The 22,290-nt window shown below is 39.7% G+C and overlaps 1 protein-coding gene and 1 long non-coding RNA gene across 5 annotated transcripts in view; one reads left to right on the forward strand and one right to left on the reverse strand.

The window, feature by feature from the left end:
- Nucleotides 1-22,290, forward strand: part of ADAMTS9 (ADAM metallopeptidase with thrombospondin type 1 motif 9) — a 159,875-nt gene that overhangs the window by 95,275 nt on the left and 42,310 nt on the right. For 3 of the 4 annotated variants that reach the window (XM_077128775.1, XM_077128776.1, XM_077128778.1), the window contains one exon: nucleotides 19,188-19,355. The exons of the other annotated variant lie outside the window; for it this stretch is intronic. In XM_077128775.1, coding sequence (XP_076984890.1) covers nucleotides 19,188-19,355 — 168 coding nt within the window. The remainder of the gene's footprint in view (nucleotides 1-19,187; nucleotides 19,356-22,290) is intronic. 4 annotated transcript variants of the gene reach the window in all.
- On the reverse strand, nucleotides 7,230-15,531 carry LOC143656960 (uncharacterized). Its single transcript, XR_013162653.1, has 3 exons — nucleotides 15,176-15,531; nucleotides 13,745-14,808; nucleotides 7,230-7,376 (listed from the first exon to the last, which is right to left on the reverse strand). It is a non-coding gene; the product is annotated as an uncharacterized LOC143656960 (long non-coding RNA).

Below are 22,290 nucleotides of genomic sequence, written 5' to 3' on the forward strand. Positions count from 1 at the left end.
CTAATTGGCTGGGAGGTAATACTGGAGATTGGTAAAAGCGATTGAGGAAGATTTCTTTTATGGGGGGAAAAGAGAGTAAACAAACAAAAAAAAATCCAGATAACTCCTTTTGAAGAAAAATAAAGTCATTCATTTTTCAGCAAATAATTCTTAAGTGCTTACTGAGGGCCAAGCACTGTTCTTGGTGTTAAGGATATAGTGATGGACAAGTCATATCTGCTCATTCTAGTGGAAAAAGGGTAAATTTGGTATTAAACCAACCATTAGTTGTAAACACTATTAAAGAAGTGACACTTTTTTTTTCCTGGCAGCCCCTCCATAAAAATAAAAATAAAGGTGGCTATTAGGGTGTATATCTTCAAGGCTGCTGATAATGCTTGCTCAATGAATATAAATTAGCAGTCCTTGCTTTCTTTTTTAAGCATGCGATTGCCCAATCATTTCCAGGGATAAATACTCCCTGGCTGATGGCACAGAACATTTAAAATCCTCTGATCATAGAATATGCTTCTACTCACCTTTTCACTAGAATCCAAACCTGGGTCAGTGATCTGGGATCCAGGATAAGTGGGGGACCCTGTTTTGTGCCTTCTTCCCACTGAGGTCCTCAATACCCAAACCAAGATATGGCCCAAGGAGTACCTTTCCCCTTTGTTGTTTATTGGACACCAAGAAAAAACCTGGAATGCATGGCCTGCTGCCCTACCACCTTTGCTGTTGTCTTCCTTTCTTTCTCTAAAGTGGAATCCCTGTCATGGCTGGTTTTAATGGCCACAATTTCCCTTTCTTCCTATTTATATAATAGAAAATTGGCAGTCAAGAAATTGTGTCCAGGAAGTATAGAAGATAACTGATAGAGGCTAAACTTAGGAATCTCTCCTTCTTAACCAGATTTGCATCCCCTTTTTTCTATTAGAAAGATCTTATGCCTTGGCTAACGCAGCCCAATAGAATTTTCTGCAATGATGGAAATGTCCACTACCTTTGCTTTCTGGTATGGAAGCCTCTAGTCACATGTGACTGTTGAGCATTTGATTTGTGGCAAGTGTGACTAGGAAACTGCATTTTTAATTTCATTTATTTATTTATTTATTTATTTATTTTTTTTTTTTTTTTTTTTTTTAAGAGAGAGGGAGGAAGGGAAGGAAAGACAGAGAGAAGGAAGGAAGGGAGGAAGAAAGGGAAACATCTTTAAACATTTTCTTGTTTTATTGTATTTTGTTTGTTTTGTTTGTTTTTTACATGGGCTGGGGCCGGGAATCGAACCGAGGTCCTCCGGCATGGCAGGCAAGCACTTTGCCCGCTGAGCCACCGCGGCCCGCCCTCATTTATTTTTTATTAATCTAAATTTAAATAGCCACCCATGTCTAGTGGCTGCCATATTGGACAGGCAACTGGAAGCAACAGCATTTCTTTAGCAATGAATAATGAACAAGCCAAGGAATCAATAAATGTGTAAAAATAAATTGGGGTGGAAAACCCTATGTCAGTGTGTACAGGGTCCCTATGGAGGACGACCTTGCTTCTGATGATAAGCATACTCTTGTCCTTCTTCTGTCTTGTGCCATTGTTTTGGAAAACTTCGGTGGGTGTTCTCTGACAGCTGGGTATTAGAAAAAACACAAGAGGACAGTAAAAAGAGGCTATCGGAACCAGCTGTCTTGACAGTTGTAATTCCGGGGCCTTGAGGTAAAAGCAGCTGTTAAAACAAATGCTCCTCTTGTGCATCTCAGAGTTCAAGTTCATCGTGGCTGTAAGTTCAGTTAAGGAGAAAGCATGTTTATGTGTTCAGGTAGGTGGAAAGGGCAAGACTTGATTGGTATTTTGTAGGAGAAGGCAAAAATGGAAAACACCAAGTAGCCATCTTGTAAAAACTTGAATTCTAAGAGCTCCTTCCCTCTTTGAAGGAAACATTCAGGGAGGCAGCTTTCCCTATTCACTGACCCCAGCAGGTGGAGGCTGAGCAGATTAGCTTGGCAGGCTGTTTCAAAGACATCAGAAGAATGAAAGTTGAGGTGGTATCTCCCCATTGGTGTACTTATCATCATTTGACTTTGCAACACAGCTCACACAGTTAAGGAAACCCTTACAGATTCATTCACATTCAAACACCATACTGAAGCACCCCCACAAATTAAAATTTATGTAGGCATATTAGATGAAAATTAAGTGAAAAGATCATCAGTTCTTTTTCCACTCCCCAGATATATTAGTTTTTCTTTAGGGCAACATTATGAACTAAGCTATCAACCAACCATTCAGGTGGTCTGTTGTTTAGAATTCATTTCTTAATTTGCAATGCTTACTCCTCTGGTTGTTTGTGCACTAAAATGGAAAATAATTTTTATAAGTCTCCCTAAGCCACCTTCTTGTAAAATACTCACAAATCGGATGGATTAATAGCTTAAGGTATCCAACAGAAGAACTGTTTCTTTTAATTTTACACAGTGTTTCTTCCCATAATTCTAAGGAAGAATTTGATTTTTTTTTTTGTAATAATCATATATTTTGGAGCATTTACCTTGTACTAGCAATTGGGTTAAGCAGTTCACCCACACAATCTAATTCAATCTTCTCAACTTGATGAAGTCAGCACCATAAGTTAAGGAGTTAGTACCAGGTCACAGTGCTTTAGAAAGTGGCTTTCCCAGGTTTTGAACCTGGGGCTTTCTGACTTTCAAGCTTCTGGACTTTACTAAGATATAATCCTCTTATATCACCATTTACTTGGTGAAATGGTGAAATGCAATCTCTGAGGAAAAGGGATGCCTACAAGTTAACTTCTTTTCTCCCAGATTTTAAGTACTTTAAACATTCTAGAATTATTGAGCCATTTAAAATTTTGCTCAGAGCTCTAAGGGAATGAATATGAGGAAATTGGTTTCCTTAAAATTAAACCGAGCAAGGTTTGGATTTCTTCATATGTTCTGGGATAAAAAGTGACCAACTTTTATTAAACACATATCAGGTGAAATTTTGACACTTTAATATACAAAGAGAAATGGAATAACTTGAGGTAATAAATCTTCAGTGCTCCTTTATCAGGTAGATATATAGATAAACAGGATGATAGATTTTGTTAAGGCCAGTTTTACAGGGAGATTTGCAGGTTTTTACAGTAAGTTTTTGTAGAACGCAATATACTGTAGCACTATAAGAAATTATAAAAATTGATGAAATTCAAATTTATTAAAAAGTGATGTCACACTAATAACTCTCTGGTTGGAAGGAAACACATTAAATGCATTGAAATATTTATATTTACCAAACTTTAAAAAATATATTATAAAACTAAGCTACCGGAGTTATACTCTTCATTTGACAATGCTAACTTATTCGTTCCCCTGTGGGTCAGCCAAACACTTGGAATCCCGTCTTCATTCTTTTCTAGTCTTCACCTCTCATTCTCCCAACCACTGCTGTATTCCCCCCAACTATATGGCACCTGAATAAGAGGGCATGGTTCTGGTTTGGGAGCTGGTTATGATGAAGTGAGGGAAGCAAACATTAGAGTGGTTTACTTCCTTTTTCCTAGCTAAGACAGAGGAAGAAATACAGAAGTAGCCACCACATTTCAAGCAGAAAATTTGTTTACCAAAACATTTATTTAATTACCCAAACCGATTTCCTTCTGGCTGAAGAGGCCCATAGATCAAGCTTGGCAACTTACTCAAAGTTGGCACACAGTAAACAGTGTTGAAATAAAAAAATGAATGAATGAGCCCTGGTGCTCAGGAGCTGAACTCCTTATCACATGGGCCTAGAAATACAGCAGTAAGGACCTAACTTATAGGAGGGAATCATTACAAAGAAATGCATAGGGTTGGGCAGTGTTATTGTATCAATAATGATAGAACTTGGAGAGATGTATAGTATTTATGTAGGAGAGTGTACTTGATTTGGGGAAACTAGAGTTGTGGAGGTGATAGCATACTACATCTGCAAATTATTCTCAGATGATTCAGGAAAAGATTAAATGATAATGGTGAATATATAGAAGAGGGGTGCAAATGTGGTGATATGTTGGCAGTTGGGGTTTCCGGATGAGGGGTTATGAGAGTTTTTGTGATGCTGTTGCAATTTTTCTGTGTTTGAAATTTTTTCAAAATATGTTCTTTAAAAGATGTTTTTGGCAAACTTAAATATATTCGGACAGTATAGTTTACTTCACAAAGAAGCAAAGCATAGTTTGGATTATATGAGGACCTTAAAATTTTTGACACATTTTAGGAAGCTGTTTTTAATCCCAGAATTGCAACATAGCACCATCATAAAATGAATAGCTGCTGCATTCAGAGCTCACCAGAAACAAAATCTTTCTAGTTTTCCATTGTTGTTTATCTTTTTTCACGACTTTTCTCTTCTCCTTGTCTCCTCTCTTCCTCCCTCTCAAGCAGCTGAACTTAAAGGCCCCTGGGAGTGTTGTTTCTCTTTTCCCAGGGAAATCCAGACTTTCATTGCAAGCCTTGCCAGTAAATTCCAGGAAATATTTGGCCATATACCGACTCCTCTTTTTTATCCACTGCTACCCGGTCAAACCCAGATTCCTTTGAAAACTAAAGTTTTGCCAAAAAATGTGTGCTGTTTGTTTTCCTTAAGCTTAATAAAAAATCTTTGCCCGACCAACTCACCTATTTCTGCACCTATTCCCTTTCTTAGTGGCATCATTATTTCCTTCTCATTGGTTCTCTTTTAATCAGATAAGAGATATCTGGGAAACCCCTCATGCCCAGACAAGCACGTCTGTCCATTGGAACTGGAGTATTGGAATGGCGTGGGGGAATAGAGTTCACATTGTACAGGTCACATTTTCTATAGACTGGGCTTCCCAACCCCTTTAACCTACAATCCTGACCTTCTTGGGTTGGTGCTCAGCAGGCCCTTTACAGCTCCCATCCACAGAGAAGCCCTGTGTGCTCCCCCAGTAAGTCAATTAAAATCAGTTCGACTTTTAGAACTTCCTGAAAGACTTTCTGACAACCTTGAGATAATTCAGTAGTTCTGAACTGGAGGCTGTCTTGCCTCATCCCCAGGGGACATTTGGCAGTTGGTCTGGAGACATTTTGGGTTATCACAAATCAATGGCAGGGCAGCTACTGGCCTCTAGTGAGTAAAGGCCAGGAATGCTGCAAAATATCCTACAGTGCACAACACAGCCTTACACCACGGTGACTGATCTCACCCAAAATGTTGATAGTGCCAAGGTTAAGAAACTCCGAGGAAACATCTGATGAGGGAGAGAGGAGTGGTCACGTTCAAAATCACTGTTGGAAGCCCCATGAAATGACGCTGGTTGACTATCAGAAAGTACTTCTCTCTGAGGAGTTGAAGTTCTCATAAAATAATATGTGACATACCAGGAAGCCATCAAGGACAGTCAAATCCAAACAAGATTTTCAAGGATGAGCTAAAAATATGTGGCTTCAGAGTTGTGTTACCAGACTGTGAATTTGCAAAACCAATAAGCAGCAGCACTTATTTTAGGGGGAGATACATTGCAAAGGTGTATAAATGCACCCAATCTGATGAATAGACATCCTACCTGTCAACTTTGGAAAGAAAGGCATATGATGTGGATAGGTGTTTCTAAGGAAACAAGGGTTTCTCCTCAACATGGCCGTAGGATTAAGATGTTCTGATAGCACTGGCACTTCGGATATATGTTCCTTTTGATTTTAAGTTTCGATCAAATAGAGCTTCCTTAGTAAATGATAGACTTTGCACATATGCAATATCTAGAAATTGGTCACACTTGAGTGACAGACTTCAGTATTTAGGTTTCTCCTTTGGGTGTTTTTATAAAAGTAGTACTAGGACTAATCTGGGAAGCAGAGGACCATGTTTCTGATTAGGGACTAAGACAGCAGAACATAAGTGTTCCATGGGTTGTGACAATGTGTAAAGCACAATTTCTCAACCTTGACATTTGGGACCGGTTAATCCTGTGTTGTGGGGGTCTGTCCTCGGCATTGTGGGATGTTTAACAGCATCCCTAGACTGTACCCACTAGATGCCAGTAACACCTACCCCCCAGATATGACAACCAAAAATGTCTCCAGACATTGGCAGATGTCTCCTGGAGGGCAGAATCACCCTCTGGTAGTTGTATGTATTTCTTGACAGCAGAACTTCTCTTTCCATATTCTCATGAGCATTAGGTGGGTATTTTCTTCAGCGGTTACCAAATCCCCCCTTTTTAAGTCAGAGATGTCTATTAGGTTATAAAGTATATTATAAAGGTTAAAGAGTTCTTTCCCCTTCTCCTGTCGGGGAAGATGAAGAATCTGGCTTTGTGTTGTGTAGAGCACCAAGCTTTCATAGTCACTTATTTACCTACTAATTCTTCTGTTAACCGATCAGAGAAAGCTATACATAAGTGATGAGCATTTCCAGATATGCGGCATTATCTTGGCTTTTCAAGACGTGAACTTCTGGGGAATAAAGTTTTTGAAGTTATTTCTCTCCATACTTCCTCTTTTCCAATTTGCAAATCATTCCTACTCCAGCAGATGGCAAATACCATATATTTACCAACCTCAGCCCCCTTACCACACAGACACACGTACATACACTCAGAATGGCAAGCATAACTCTGAGATCACAAGGTCAGAGAACATTTTAAATGATGCATCTCTTGGCCCTAGAAAGAAAATCCATCTCAATTCTTCTCCTTTAAAAAGGTCACTAATAATAACCATAAATACTAGTAGTGAGTCTCTAGCTTTTGGAGAAGAAATCTATTGGCAGGAGAAAGGCAAGCAAAATGGATCCAAGACACTGTCATCAACCTCAGAAGTTTTATGGTGGTACCTTAAATCTAATGAAATATTGGATTTTCCCATAATGCTTAAACTTTATTTGATAGAAGACCGCAGAAATTTTTTGTAAAAAGAAGACATACCCTGTCCAATATGTTAGAGATTGTGGTTTCAAGTAAGGGAAGTGAGTGCCACCTTCTAAAATGAATCGGAACCTGAAATTACCAGTGGACTAACTAGGTCAAAAGTCTTTAAAATTAGAAATTGGATTTTGTCTTTTCCCTAATTAGAATCTTACCAGCTACTTGAGTCTGTAATCTGAGTGCATGCAAATCTTCCCTAAGAATGAGAAGCCACAGCCACCATTAAAAAAATAAAAAAATTTTAAAAAACTAGCCTCTCTGATGAGTTTCTTCACCTCACAGTCACCAGTTGATGATCGGTTGACTATCTTACATTTCCTGACGTGCTGCAATTGTTGGCTGGGTGGATTTGACTGGAATTGGAGAAATAACATTTCTGAGCATGTGTTGGGCCAGATACTTTGCATCCATACTGCTAATCCTCATATGATCCTTGCAACATGGATTTTATCATCTCGTTGTGCAGGGAATAAAGCTGAGATGCAGGGAGACAGAAAATACAATCTGTTATTCTTGAATACAGAACAGACTGACTCCCAAAGCCCATGCTTTTCCCACTGCCTCTCCTGTAGGGCTTTCAAAACCTTTAGAAATTCTGATTTTAACTTGTGATACACAAAATAAATAAGCCCTTGCCCAAGTGGAAACCACTTTAATACTCTCTGGTTTTCTAAGTCTCTGAAGTTAAGCTCTTGGGATCTGAATGATTCCTAAGGGTTTTCAGGTAGGTTTCTGGTTTCATTTATTTTACTTATCACAAATTGGAGGTAGCTGAATATTTGCACTTAGAGTAGGCCCGTTATACACTTCATTTAGCTTTGAATGCCTTCAAAGGAACTAAAAAAAATTGGGTTTGACCACCCAGTGTTCTCAGACCAGAGCTCTTTAGTGGGTGGCTTCCTCTTGGACATTTACAGAATGTGAATGAATGAGTATGTTTATAAGGAAAGGGTCTGTTGAACTAAGAACTTGTTCTTTAAAACATGGCCTAATCCTTATATTTGGGTAACTGCTATGCTTAATAGAGAGGCTTGTGGTGGCTAGATGGTAGGGAGTGTATCCAAAGGCATTGATTTAATTCTGTCATATTCACTATACAGTTATAAAATTTGGGGTTGGGTATGTTTTTTTTGTTGTTGTTGTTTTTGTCCTGTATATCTTGTAGGCAGAAGTAGAAATCTTCAGCTTGTTAATTTTAGATGCTTCCAGCCAGAAAGGAAAGAGAAAATACCTGGCCTTATCATAGTCCATTTTTATCCATTACATTTGTTAGTATTCTGTTTTCATTCTGTAAATCTACATTTATCCATCTGGCAAAAATGTCATTCTAAGGCAACATCTTTGAGGTGGGGTGAAACAAAATTATGTTACACTCATAGTAGGTGGTGTTTTCTGCAGCTTAGAGCTGAACTTCAAATATTGGTCTGGTGCTGGCAGGCCAGGGTAGTATTCTCAGTTCCTGGCTGCTGCCACATGTCACCTGTTTGTCTTTTATATCACATTTTCAGATAGCCTTCCTGTTAGATGTCCCCTGTGCAACATTTACTTCTGTGCCTATGAATTAACCATTAAACCACAAGAATACTCTGTCAGATAGGGAATGAATGGACATAGGAGACAGGAGAGAGCAGTAGTTATTTATTTGATGCTTACAATGGACCTAACATTGGGCAGAATGTCAATCCTTAAATATTCCTGTAAAATAAGTGGCTCTAACTCCATTAGCTACTATTGCCATTCATCCATGCATTGTTTATGCATTCCACAAGTGTTGGAGTGTTTTCCGTAAACCAGGCACTGTTCTAGTTGTTGGGGATATTGCAGTGAACAAAACTGACAAAATTCCTTGACCTCATCAAGCTTACACTCTAGTGAGGAGGGGGAGACAGCCTATAAACAAAAACCAAACCAAACAAAAAATGTATATTAAATAGGAAGGTGATAAGTGCCCTAGATAAAAATAAAGTAGGGAAAGTGGGCAGGAAATAGCAGGAAAGAGGAGATGGGAACTTTAATATAGTGGGGGTCAGGAAGTCCCTACTAAGGCATTTAAGCCAAGATAAGGGAAAATTAAAAAGCAAGCCATATGGCCAAGACCCGGAGGCAGAAGTATGTTAGGTATATTTTAGAGAGCAAGGAAGCCAGTGTGACTGAAGTAGAGAAGGGGTCCAGGGAAGAAGAGCAGAAAGATATGAGGTTGAAGATGACATTGACATTGTGAGAGGGCAATGTGGAGGTAGGTCATGGAAGGGGAGGGGGAAAATGGGCTAGAACATAGGAGGGATTCTTGCTTTCACTCTGAGTGAGACAGGAAGCCATTGGTGGGGTTTGAGTAGAGGAAGAATATGAATTTATTTTAAAATAATGACTCTGGCTTCTGAACTTAGAGGGGGCTGTGGGACGCACAAAGGTGAAAGCAAGGAGACCACTGGGGGCTCCTACGTTAACTCACATGACAGACAACAATGGCTCAGATGAGAGTGTTAACAGTGAAAGTGGAGAGAAGTGTTGGGAATCCTAGTATTTATTTAGGGTAATGTTGAAGCAGCAGTTGACCTTTTAATGTACAGGATAGAGGAGGAAAGAGAGGAGCCAGGATAACTCCCGCCTTTGTGGCCTGGAGCACTGGAAGGATGGAGCTGCCACTGAAATAGGGAAGACTATGGGAAGAACAGGTTAGTGGAGGAAGATCGGGAGTTGGGTTTGGGACATGTTAAGTTTGAGATCCTTACTCATCATTTCACGTCTCTGTTGAATTGAACTGGAAAGGGATGCTTGGAGGGGTCAAGTGTCTTGCCTAAGATAACAAAGCAAGAGGTAGGATGGGGACTCACCAGGTGTGACTGATTAAAAACTATAACCCTCTTCTGCCTCGAGCCTTGTATTTCAATTTGAATAAATCTCAGAAGTAGTGCAGGAGTAATTTAAAGACAAAAAACATCGAACATAATGTTAGCCACTTCTCATGCCAAGTCGTCATGTTGTAGCTATTTTTACATGATTCCTGGTTTGAATTTTGTTTCATCTTACCGAAATAGTGGGTCATTTGAGCCATTTCTTTACCAAAATGCAGGTAGAAGACGAGAAAAGCTATAAAGGGTTTGTATAGTGCATTATGAGAGAGACTGAAGTCCCAGGAGAGCAATGCAACATTCCAGGATGAAAGTCCAATCGATTAATGGCTAAAAGGATCTTCTCTCTGTGTTGATATTTATTTATCTGGATAAGCCTTATATGTATGTATGTATGTGTCTCCAATCTGGGGCGGCATTAATATCCACACAAAAGCAAATTAATTACATAAACTGTTTCCCCAAAAGAGTAAAATTTTCAGCGTAAGATATGTAACATGTTGGCATGTAAAGATGTTCCTTCCACACCCTGCTCATTGAGGAACAGCCGGTTGTGCAGAGAAAGCAAGACTGGATAAAGCAATTAAAGGAACTCAGTCCAGAGGTCTTTTAAATGACTGATTGACAAACAGATTAGCTCTTTGAGAAGAGGAAAGAGTGGAAGGGCTGGACAGCCTTTGGTTAGGTACATGAAAGTCTAGAGAAAACTGCATGGATTGCTTTTCTACTGAAGCATTTTCAAGAGCACTTAAGCTTCTGACATTTGTTCCTGACTGCTTGGTGACAGTAGCATAAGTCATGTCAAGTGGGTCTGCCTGAGCAAATGTCGTCTTCTAGCAGAACGACATCTCCAGAGAGCCTTGAACCCTCCAGACCAGGACTTTGATCACAGTCCACCTTCAGAGTGCTAAGAAACTTTGCTGACTCTTCGCACTCGCCTTAGCCTTCCCATCAATTATTTTCTCAGACTTTCTTTGTTCATCTTTGTAGCCACCACGAATAAGGACCCCAGAACAAATATCTCATCTAGTACCCTCCCTGTCTTCCAGACTGCCTTCATAAATAATTCTGTGGCAGGCACAGAGTGAGTCCTTGCCGCACCTTCACTTCTTTCCTGAGCAATGCCAGCAGCATCATCTAGCTGAAGTCAGGTTACAGATAATTATCATCAGGGAAAACCTTGAAGGAAAAAGTCCTACAAAAACGAGCAGTGTACTTGGGATTGAGGAATTGGAGGAGTGCAATTTAGGAGTAACAGGTAGGGTAGTGTATTTATGCCTCAAATAACTGGGGGTACCTTTAGTTGTGGCCATGTTAGAATTCCAAATGCTGTACTTGCAGATTCTCTTTGTTTTAGCTTTCTCTCTTGATGGGGAGAATAACATTACACTCTTGCAGAACAAAAAGAACTCCAATATGTGCTTCACAACCTGCATAGCTAATTTCATATACTGCTACCTTTCATGTTAGAATGTATTTCCTGCTCTACTATGAGATGGGGCCTGTGGGGAGCCTTGTGCCCAGTAATTCTTGATGGTAATGGAGGATTGAGGGCATGAGCGCCTCTCCCTGTCTCTCCTTGTGTGCTTCACCCACCATCCCCCTTGCTAGGTTTATGCCGGGCCACCTACTTTGCCATAATATTAACAGCAGCCTTCAAGTGTGTGCCAAAAGTTGACGTGTGAATCTCAGTTCCTTTGCTCCCTGTTGTGCCACTGCCGTCTTAGACCTTTGTGGCAATGCAAAGGCTGGGGCTATTTGGGGTTACTGGAAAGGGGAAGATAGCTTAATACTCTGTCCTGCTGGCATGGCTGTGACTCCCACATCCGCTTTCATCCATGGTGTTCCCTGCCAATCTTCTGCATTCTCAGCTCCTTTTTATGGTAATAAGTGCCAGGGTGGTCCTAGACATAAACAGCCATCAGGCAGGGCTGTCAACACTGGTTTTAAGCCCTGAAGTCACAGGCCTGTTTCCTGGTAAAGCTTCCTCGCCCTTCCCCTCAGGCATTTGGTTCCCTGATGCCCCAGTTCAGAGCCATTCTTGTGTTGTGAGAAACCCTCTAAGTGTGTTCACATCAGTCAATCAGGAGATGATGCTTTTTTCACAAAGGCCTGGGACTACTCCCACAGCCAAGCTGAGAAGAGGGAAGCGAGTGGTTGTGCATCTGGAAACAGTGCTCGCTGAGTCTGTGCCTAATTAATGTATGTCAGGATACTAAGAAAAATAACATAGCAGAGAACAAACAAGTGATATAAGTTTATCTTGAGATGATAAGTATGACCGGGAAATAATAGAGTAGAGGAGAGATGTGACGTTCAGATACCTCTTTTTCTTGCCTCAGTTAAAAGAGTTCTTGTTAATACATAATAGTCTATAAGAGAAAAGGAGGCCTTAGAAAAGGAATATTCAACATTTATGTCTGCTGTATGGATTTCTCAGAGATCATAGGAAAGGAAAGCCATTCACCCATTCACATGGGTGAGATTTGGCCAGACTGAGCACCATGCCCCGACGTGCACCCCACACACACACACCCCCCCCCCCCATGCACAGCAATGCCTGGGCTAAAATGTTAATCTTAAGCTCCACTAGTTACCATACATTTTTAAAATACTCACCTTTTCCCCTGCATATCATGAGATATTCTGCAAGACTCCACTGAATAGAGGTAGTAGCCATGGTGAGAATGAATGTGTTTTGAGCTCTTAGACTGTCAGGCCAAAATAGTAAGAGCTTTGGATGTTTTATCCTATTTAATCATAACAACCCTATTAGATATAGATATTACTATTTTCCCCATTTTACAAAGAAGAAATCTGAGCTCAGAGAGGTTAGGTGACTTGCCCAAATGGTGCCATGATAAAATGGAAGAGAGGATGCCAGCCCAGGTGTGTCTAACTCCAAAACCTGTGCCTTGCAGTGCTGCATTTTAGAGCAAGGTGGAGTTGTGGTGAGCTGTCATTGCCATGTGGGCACAGCCCCCCTTTTGGATTTGTTCTTAACTGGAACCTTGGAACAAGAGGTCATTACACTCCCACTTGTGTGTATTGGTGTCGGCAATCTCTCAAAGCAGAATGTAGGACCTCTGCCAGCCGTGGGTATTCCCTGCCCATCGTGCTAGTTCTGTGTGAGCATAACCAACCTGAAATGCAAGTAGTCAAGGGTCTGGTTTGCTGAGCTTCCCAAGCAACCTGCAGCACAGCAGAAACTGGCCCCAAATTCCCAGTGCGATTGGCACTGGAAAGTATCCTGTGGTCAAGACAAGAACTCATAGTCCTAAACCTATGTTTACTCCTTCCTTACTCTGACCTTGATCCCCTGTGACCTTGAGCATGCCATTGTCTTCTTTTCTATAAAATAAATAGATGAACGGAATAACCTTTGAGAGCCCCTACACCTCAGACATTTGAGAGGTTAGTCCTTGGGGAATTGGCAGGTCAAAATTTGCAACCTGCAGCTTCTCATTCCTAAGCATGCAAAGACCCTTTCACTAGAGAATGGAAACAATGACTCGTTACCTGGCATCCGGCAGACCCTCAAGAGTTAATAAAACCTCAAAGACAGCCAGAGAAACTAGGGCATGGCTTAGACCAAGGGGACATAGTGGTTTTTTATTTATAGTATGTGTTTGTTTTTTGCTGTATCTTCCCCAGGCACTAAGTGAAGAGCCGTATCAGTGTTATTAAAACATGTATTAAAGTCAAAGCTACTACTTTGCATAGCCACTCTGTTCCTGGGTGACTAGGAATCAGAGGACTCCGATATAGTCTTAAGAGGCATGTCTTTGAGGTCCCTGTTTTCTGTTTTTTGCCATGGGTAAGTGGAGGCAAGCAGCTGCTTGACTTCTCTTAGCCCTTTCTCTCAGTTTAGCTTAAGGATGGAAAGGGTAGCACTTGGAGACAGATGCTACCTGAACTATGACACTGGGCAAGTGATTTTACTTCTTTAAAGCTTAGGTCCCAGCTCTATAAAAAGGAATCTTCATAGTACCTGAGCCATGGGTTGCTGTTGGGATTAAATGAGAAAACCAGTGGTCCACCAGCCCAGTGTCCAATTCATCATAAGAGCTTAATAAAAGGTAACTATTATCATTCTCAGTCATTCTGCTCCATCCCTAGGAGTGCTCTTGTTATAGCTGTTGTGCCAAATCGGTTTAAATTCCAGGTGGTTCTTTCTCTCAGACCTTTAGGAAAGCAAGACATTCAGTTTATAGCACCGCTTCTTCTGTGATGCAATAGCTTTTGTGACTTCACTCATTTCCAGAAATGTCTGCTGACTGCCTGTAATATGGAAGACAGTAAATAAATGTATGAGCTGCAGCTGTCATCTTTTCTCTTTGTGATAAATCCATATGGTTTTCTAGGCCATACATTGAGCATTGTTTGAAACTTCTTTTCCCTAAAGCTATGTTCTTGAACGTACCAGGCTTTTGTGTATGTTTGTATGTGGGTGTTTGTGTGGAACGGTAGGTACAGGCTAGCATCTCTTTGCCTTTCCCAGAGCTGTGACATTCACTCGGTATGTACTTCATTCATCACCATAATTGGCAAAGGCAGCTCTGAACCTTGGGCACAAACGTTACATCTTCTGCAAAAGTGTACTTTCCAGATAGGTTTGACTTGATGTTTTGTTAAAGTCAAAATAAAAGTAGGTTTGAAAAGAGCTCATTGTGGTTATGAAAAAATATGTAAGTGGACATTTTTAAAATGAAATGATCTAGATGTTATTTTCATATTTTAAATACTCATAAGAGGGGGCGGGCCACGGTGGCTCAGCAGGCAGTGTTCTCGCCTGCCATGCCAGAGATCTGGGTTCGTTTCCTGGTACCTGCCCATTCAAAAATAATGATAATAATAATAATAAGAGAAAGACCCTCAGTAATAATTATTACAGTCTCCTGTCTCAAAAACTGAACTCTGACCACTCATCTCAGAATGATGGTTAGCCACTTGATTGTCAGAAATCCTTCAGCCAGGAGAGTCTTGATTCAGCTTGGTGATGGGTTCTTGTATATGATATTTCTCTTGGCCTTTCAGTTCTTCCTTATTTCTCATCTGTTGTCAGGAAAAAACATGGTTGGAAATATGAGTTAATGGGCCATCATCCCCCATAGCACATTTCATATATACATAACCTCATGTTTCTAAATCACTTGGAGAGATGGGAGTGGTCTAGATGTATAGAACTGTGGATTGCCCAGGCACTCGTTTAGGGCTGCCATCTTGGGCAATCCATCCATCCATATTTTTCAGGCACCTGCTATAGCTGAGGCCGTCCTGGTCCACACCCAACCCCAGTGCTTCCTCTAAGTCCCAGCATCTTCAATCCCAATCAGAAGCTTTCTTTTGGCCACAATTGGAGAGCACCCCTGACCCCACCCTCTCTTTCCCATTCTATCTTCACTCCTTAGGGCCGACTTACCAGCTCTGTCCAGTTCTCCATCTTCAATCTGAGGTCCAGGTCCTCACCAGCCCTGGCAGCCTGAGGGATCTCATTTCTAGGTCTTCAGCCCTTCTCTTTCAGCAGACACACTGCAGTTGTATGCTGGCTCCTCAATGACTGGGAGACCTTCTCGCTCAATATAAGTGAAAAGACCAGTGCACGGAGCCCCTAATATCAGGGAAAGCACAAAGGTCCCAAACGTGCACCAAATCTGGAGCTGCCTCTCCAGAGACAGGATGCCCTTAATTGAGGTCATGGAAAGATTGCACACATCTTACTCCCCAGGTGATAGGAAATGCAAGAATTTCAAACTCTTAGACTTAATTAGTGCAAAGTGTAACACAACATCTGAACAAAGCTCCACCTTCTGAAATCTCCTTTGAATTGCCTCACAGAAACAAAAACCTGAAAGCCCAGGCATTTAGGACGCTGACCTTAATGTATCTAAGTGACAGGTGGAGGTTACGTTGTTTGGTAGACTTTCTCAGAGTTGGGGTTAAAAAAATCATTCTCTTAAGCCAGTTGAGTTGTCTTGTGAGAGGACAAGGTCTGCATCCTGTTGGCAAAGTGTAAGAGGCTATTCCTGGTGGAAGTTCAAGGAATGAAATGTTTTCCTAGAGCAATCACCCTCAGATATGTGGCCAATGACTAACATGTACTGGATGACACACCAGAATTAATTCTTCATATCTCAGTGATACACACTGATGCAAAAGTTAATACCTGAAAAATGACTGCAAATAATCAGAGGGAAACTTCCCTCTTCAGACTATAAAAGCTAAAACTTGTGTTTATTTGATAATTACAATGACAACTTTTTTATGAAAACATAATAGACCCATTTATAAACCTGATAGATATAAAAATCTCCATTTCAAATAATTTCTTTGATGGTATGTCAGAAAGCATTAAATGAAAAGTGTTTGCTATTGGATTAGATACCTTAAGAATTTCCTAATCGTTTTCAGATCTTAATAATTTTAGGCAAATAGTATGTACAGTAAGTCCTAGAAAAGTGCCACTTTTTTTTCCAAATCGGTTCCCTGAATAAGAAAAACACACATAGGAATGGTCAAAATGCAGCTAATCCAGACATATAAAAGATTTTTAAGGCGTCATATTTAGAAATTAGTTCAGCTCTCTTCGTTTCTTCAGCAGTAGTTATTAGTTGTACCAGTGACATACCTCAAATGAATTATCACTGATGTTGCTGGTGATTTAATTATTTTGTGCTGTTATTGTTCTTGACAGACATATATCTGCTTATTCTGCAGTCATATGGGAAGCAGTATAGAAAACATTGTGATTGTGCCTTTGTGAAAATACCAGTTGCCTCCATTAATAGTTCTATCTTTATGGTTGTTGGGGATGATTAAATGAGATAATGTACAGAAAGTCTTAGAGCAATGACTGGCCCATAATAAATGTTCAAAAGGTATTATATATATTAAGAGAGAACTAGAGCTGTGCCTTTTCTGATTCTCCCTCTACTAGATTCTTGCCATCAACTCTGTCTCCCCCTCCATATTAAGGAACACAACTTGTTTGGGCTGTTTGTAAATTGAAATGATCCATGTACATTTGATTACTATAATAACTGTTTCTTCATCCCAGCAAACACATATTACCACCCATGATTCCATATTCTTTAAACTCAGCCTATTTTCTAAAATAAATATATCTTTGACTCTCGAAGCTGTTTTTCCCAGTCTTTTCCATCTCAGAAATGTCATCCCTATCTATCCAGCTGCTCAAACCAGAAACCTGGAAGTCATCTGTGATCCTGCCCTCACCCTTCCAGGCCATATCTAATGTCAGGTACTACTATTTTTACCTAAAAAAAAATTTACCTCTCTTAAATCTACCATCTGCCTACCCTAATGTAAGCCACTATCATCTTTTGCTTGGATAAATGCAGTAGCCTCCTGAGCATTTTCTTGTTTCCACTCTTCTGTACTCCCAACCATTCTTTAGGCAGTAACCAAAGTAGAATTTACATCAACTTAAAGCTCTACTGTAATCTCCCATTATGCACAGAGTAAAATTGAAACTTACGATTACATCTGATGCGCTGTACATGGTCTGGCCATGGGGAGCACCTCAGGGAGCCCTCTTCCAGCCACTCTAGCCTGTTTCCTTCCTAGCAGTCATCTCAATTTGTAATTGCAGGTTTGTTTTGGTAAGCATTTGATTCATATCGATCTCCCTCCCTGGTCCGTAAGCTTCATGAGGGCAAGGATGTGTTGCTTTTATTCATCGTTATATTCCCAGTACTTATTAGCATAATGTCTAGGACATAGTAGGGACTCAATAATGCCTGCTCGTAATTCCTGTTTGTTCAATAAACAAATGAATTCATCCCCAATACTAATTGTGTATTTTTTGTATGGAAGTAGTGTTTTTAAATATTGAAATAGGTCTTTAATAATAGGGATTACCTGCATACTCCCCAGCTAGTCACTAGGACACATTTAAAATGTGGGGATACTTCTTGGAACTTGGCTCTGTCAGTCTTCTAGAATTATATTCGAAAAGTCTTTTTATACATCAAAATGCTATAAGTTGAACGGTGGATATTTTTACTGGGATATAGACCTTCACTTGGGCTCCTTTTGCATGGTATACTCTGTTAAGATTTCCAGAATGACTACTCCAAATCATAATGCTCCTAACATGAGAGCTCAGATGAAAGCAGCAGTGTTACTACTTCCTAAAGTAAAAAGTTAAAACCAAACCTATTAATATGCATATTTTAAATTACTCTATCAGCTACAAATGAAATTTTTATAGTGGTTTGTGTTTTCTAAAAAAAGCTTGCCTGACACATTTATGAATGGTATAACTTTGAGCATGCTTTTTGGGAGTGGTTAAATTAATATCAGGCTTCATGTTTATATAGTGCCATTTATCTGTTAAGCATAAAAGGGCACTTTGGTAATTTAGCAAAATCACAAAGCTAGTGGGGGAAATAAGAAATACTGACTAGGAGGAAATGACACTTGAAATCGATTTTCATTGAATTTTCACATTTGTTCTTCATTCTTAAACTCATTCCCTCTTAAAAGCAAAAACATTATATTGAGAAATAATGTGCCTTGAAAACTTGAGCCAGCAAGCTTATGATCCAAATGGAAATGACTCCTGTAATCACTAATGAGGCAATGGAGGTTGAATATCTCAGTGCATTCATTTAGGCCAGCCTCTTGCCTGTTCTACAAAAAGCTGTCATATGAAATTTTTGTCCTGGCTCTACGGGCACTTTGATTCCTAAACCTTTCTGAGACAACTAATCTGAAATCAAAGTCAAGTTTCTTAGATGTGGTCAGACAAGGTCACAATTAAAACAGTTCAGTGAACCTGCAGATCAAAGTTGAAAGGTATTGCCCCCCTCCTAAAATTGGCACAGAACTACCTGCTAGTTTACCTTTCAGTTTGTAATTTGCTTTCTTTCACCTCTTTCCCTGTAGACTGAGAAAATGAGAGCTTATCCTCTGGAAAATGGTTGCAAAGTTTCCCTAAATCATTTAAGTGAGAAATTGGACACAGTAGTGTTTTGGAAATTATCTTTATCCCAATCTATGAGTCATGCATCACTTTGTTGAAGGAGTATCTTGATCAGAGGTTGCATAGAGTGAGATATGCGAAAGGAATCCTTATCATTTCACAGTAGGATTTCTTTAATTCAGAATTTGATGGTTATTTCAGGTCATGGACTTCATTTTTCACCTAAAGTATCTGGATTTACCCACACTCTTGAGTACCCCAAATACCATCCAGGTTTGCTGCTGTAATGCTATGGGCATTTTTTTTTCCCAGTACCACCTTCCATCCCTGTTTAGCCTTGAGCTATTACTCAAAATGGCTCTGGAAAAGGGGGCTAGTGATGGCTTTTGTCAGGCATGATCTTAATATCTCAAATCACAGGTTTTTATCAAACTCCATGTGATAAAAAAAAACAAAACAACAACCTTGCCATTGCTTTATATTGCAGTGTTCTGTCTCTTGTGGTCGAGGGCATAAACAACGAAATGTTTACTGCATGGCAAAAGATGGAAGCCATTTAGAAAGTGATTACTGTACACATCTTGCTAAGCCCAGTGGGCACAGAAAGTGCCGCGGAGGACGATGCCCCAAATGGAAGGCTGGCGCCTGGAGTCAGGTGAGCGATGCTTCTCTACCGACTGCTTCCTTATGTCCGTCCCCCACGTGGCTGACACCAGCGGGTTGGTTTGTGTTTCTCTGCAAGGTTTTGGTTATTCACAGGGGGAGCTTGGGGACCGGGAGGAAAGAGACTTTGTAAGTCAGGATAGTTACTAGCCATGTCAACTTGCACAAGTGGCTTCAGGCCTTAGTAGTATGAATTAATTCTAAATTAATAGATATCAGATATCTAATACAGAGTAGCCCCTCAATACTCTGCTGTTGGCATTTTTATTATTTACCACTTCGACATCACAAATTCAGATCGCACTAAGGCTGATAGTGATCACCTGCAGTAATTGAGTCTGGATTTACTTTGAGCTTCTTGAAGAAGGGCTGTTGATATAGAGCATTAGAGGATGTTTCTCTGTTTACAACAGACGTGAGGGCAGGAGGGAGAGTGCTTTGTGTCATTTCCTGGCTATATGATCTTGGGTGATTTGTTTAACCTTCCTGAGCCCCAGATAATAATGCCTGTTTCATATAGTTCTCGGGAAAATTTAATGCATGAGGAATGCCAAGTGCTTCACTCAGGGGTCTTGAATCTAATAGGTCCTCAAGGGTGCTCTTATGTTTGATTGGATTAATGTGATGTGGGCATGGATGGGGAGGGGTGGAGGGTGTTAAGTACCAGGAAATCATTCGCTTAGACTCCATCAGGTCTAAACGTTTGATAACCTAGCCAGGAGTGAAGTGTGGGTTTCCCTGTTGAACTTCAAGAAGGAACTGTAGAAGCTTCTATTAGCCTATAAACAAATAGTATGTGAACTTGAGTCATTCTTATCTAGTCCTTAAAGTAGATCTTGCAAATCTACACTTGGACATTTTCTCATCTTGTTTGAAGGTACTTAAAAGCAATGAGGCTCACTTTCTTTTAAAATATCCTGTATTTAATGCTGATTCTTCTCACCATTAATCTGATTCAGAGAAGTTTTACTGTGTTTCTGGTACTCCCACGCAGTAGGAGATCAAGCAGATTACTCCTGAGAATTAATTAGAAACTACTATCAAGTTTGATAACCTCTGGAATTTATTCTTTCAGAGCCTGGGTGCTGATGATGAGGTCCAGAGAATCTGTGGGTTAATATGGGTGGGATTTGAAAACCCTCCATTTCAACATGACTAATGGAACACACCTCCAGAAACCTAAATTTTTCTTAAATGTCCCTGAGCTGGGATCATTGCCCGCACCCACCCACCATATCCCTCAACTCCCAGCCATATTCCACTTCACAGAAATTTTACACTTGGTTTGGATCATTCCCCAGCCCAGCAGCCTTCATCTCTCTCAAGGCCTTTATCATAATAAACCATCAATAGTTCTTTTTAATTGAACAATCCAAGAACCTGGGCCAGCCGGAGCTAGCTTATCCTCTGGCTTCTTTAAGGGATCGAATCTCAAGGCTGCATTTCATACTGGTTCATCCTTCTTAATGGTTTCTCTAAGTGACCACTGTCATCTGTTAACTTCCAGCTTTTTTAAATTTTATTTTTCAAGTTATTGAATTCATGTAGAAGCATACAGCTAACATTATTTAAATTATCACACCAATTAGCTTGTCCACTTGTACAGTTTCACACTCTGTTACTTTTCTTTATGTTCCTTGACTTCTACCTATCTATTTATTTACATCTCTCTTTGAATATTAAGTTTAGAGCATGTAAATGATGCTCATTTTAAAGGCCAGTTTATTCAATAAAAAGACAATTAAAAGAAACTTTCATGCTTTATTGGTAAACACAGCAACTTTTACTCCAGTATCCTGTGATTTTAATGGGAAGCCTAAAATTGCTTACAAAGCAGGGATGATTAAGTTTGAATCCTGGGGGTTTACAAACATAAAGTAGGATTAGCAAAATGCCTCCTTAGAAAAGGCCACACTTGTTCAAAATAATTGCTTAGAAAAGTCAAGACACCTCCATAGAAAATACAAGTAAACACAATTATGTAATTGTCTGTGGCCATCTTTAAAAAATCTGATTTGTTGATTTGTGGCAAGAAAATATGCTGCGTGGGTAAAATTAGATTTGTGCAATTTAGAAACATACCGAAAGATAACCAGGTCCAGTCACTGATGGGAAGAAACAGCTAGCATGATTAAAGAATATTGACTTGGAAGGAAAAAAGTCCATTGTGATGATAAAAATGTATTTAAGCCCTCAAGCCTTCTATATTCTGGAGCAGCTAGAAGGAAAAATAGGAGAGGATCATATGGTAGCCCTTTTTGGACAGTGCTTTGAAAACTATTGCTTTTTTATTTCTTTGCTTTTGTATATATGTTATACTATACAATAAAAATTTTTTTTAAAAGTTAGTGCTCTCTTTTCAAATAAAGGAGCAAAATGTTGAAAAAGAAAAAAAAACACCCCTTAAACACAGTAAATACCTGTCTGATAACTTTCTCTTTAAAGATTTTCAATAATTGTTTAAGTCAGTAAATCTTAATTTATGTACCGCTATTCCACAAACTGAACTATAAAGGTTCTATTGCTTAATTAAATAAAGAATTTTCTTAATGGGTATAATATTCTAAAAATATATATATATATTGGCTTACTGAGGATTTGATAGTAAACAGGAATATCTCCATGGTAGCGATACTAAGACAGCAGTATTAAAGCAAGAATAATGATTGTCCGTTTGCAACAATATTTAGCAGATTTTATATCTGGTCCTTCTGTTTTCCGCTGTAGCTGTATTCCTGTCATCCCGTCTTATAGTTAGGAAGAAAAATTAGCCCATTTCTCACCATGTCAGAATGTCTGCAGATAGTAAGACGTAGAATAGTGGGCTAGGAAGCTGCTATTGCCAGCCTAGTCTTCATAATCTCTCTCCTTAATTGGTGTTTTCAGGTTTAAAGTTTCATTTCTGTATCTTTTGAAAATCTTGACTT

Source organism: Tamandua tetradactyla, chromosome 15, assembly GCF_023851605.1.
Source record: "Tamandua tetradactyla isolate mTamTet1 chromosome 15, mTamTet1.pri, whole genome shotgun sequence".
Classification (NCBI taxonomy): Eukaryota; Metazoa; Chordata; class Mammalia; order Pilosa; family Myrmecophagidae; genus Tamandua; species Tamandua tetradactyla.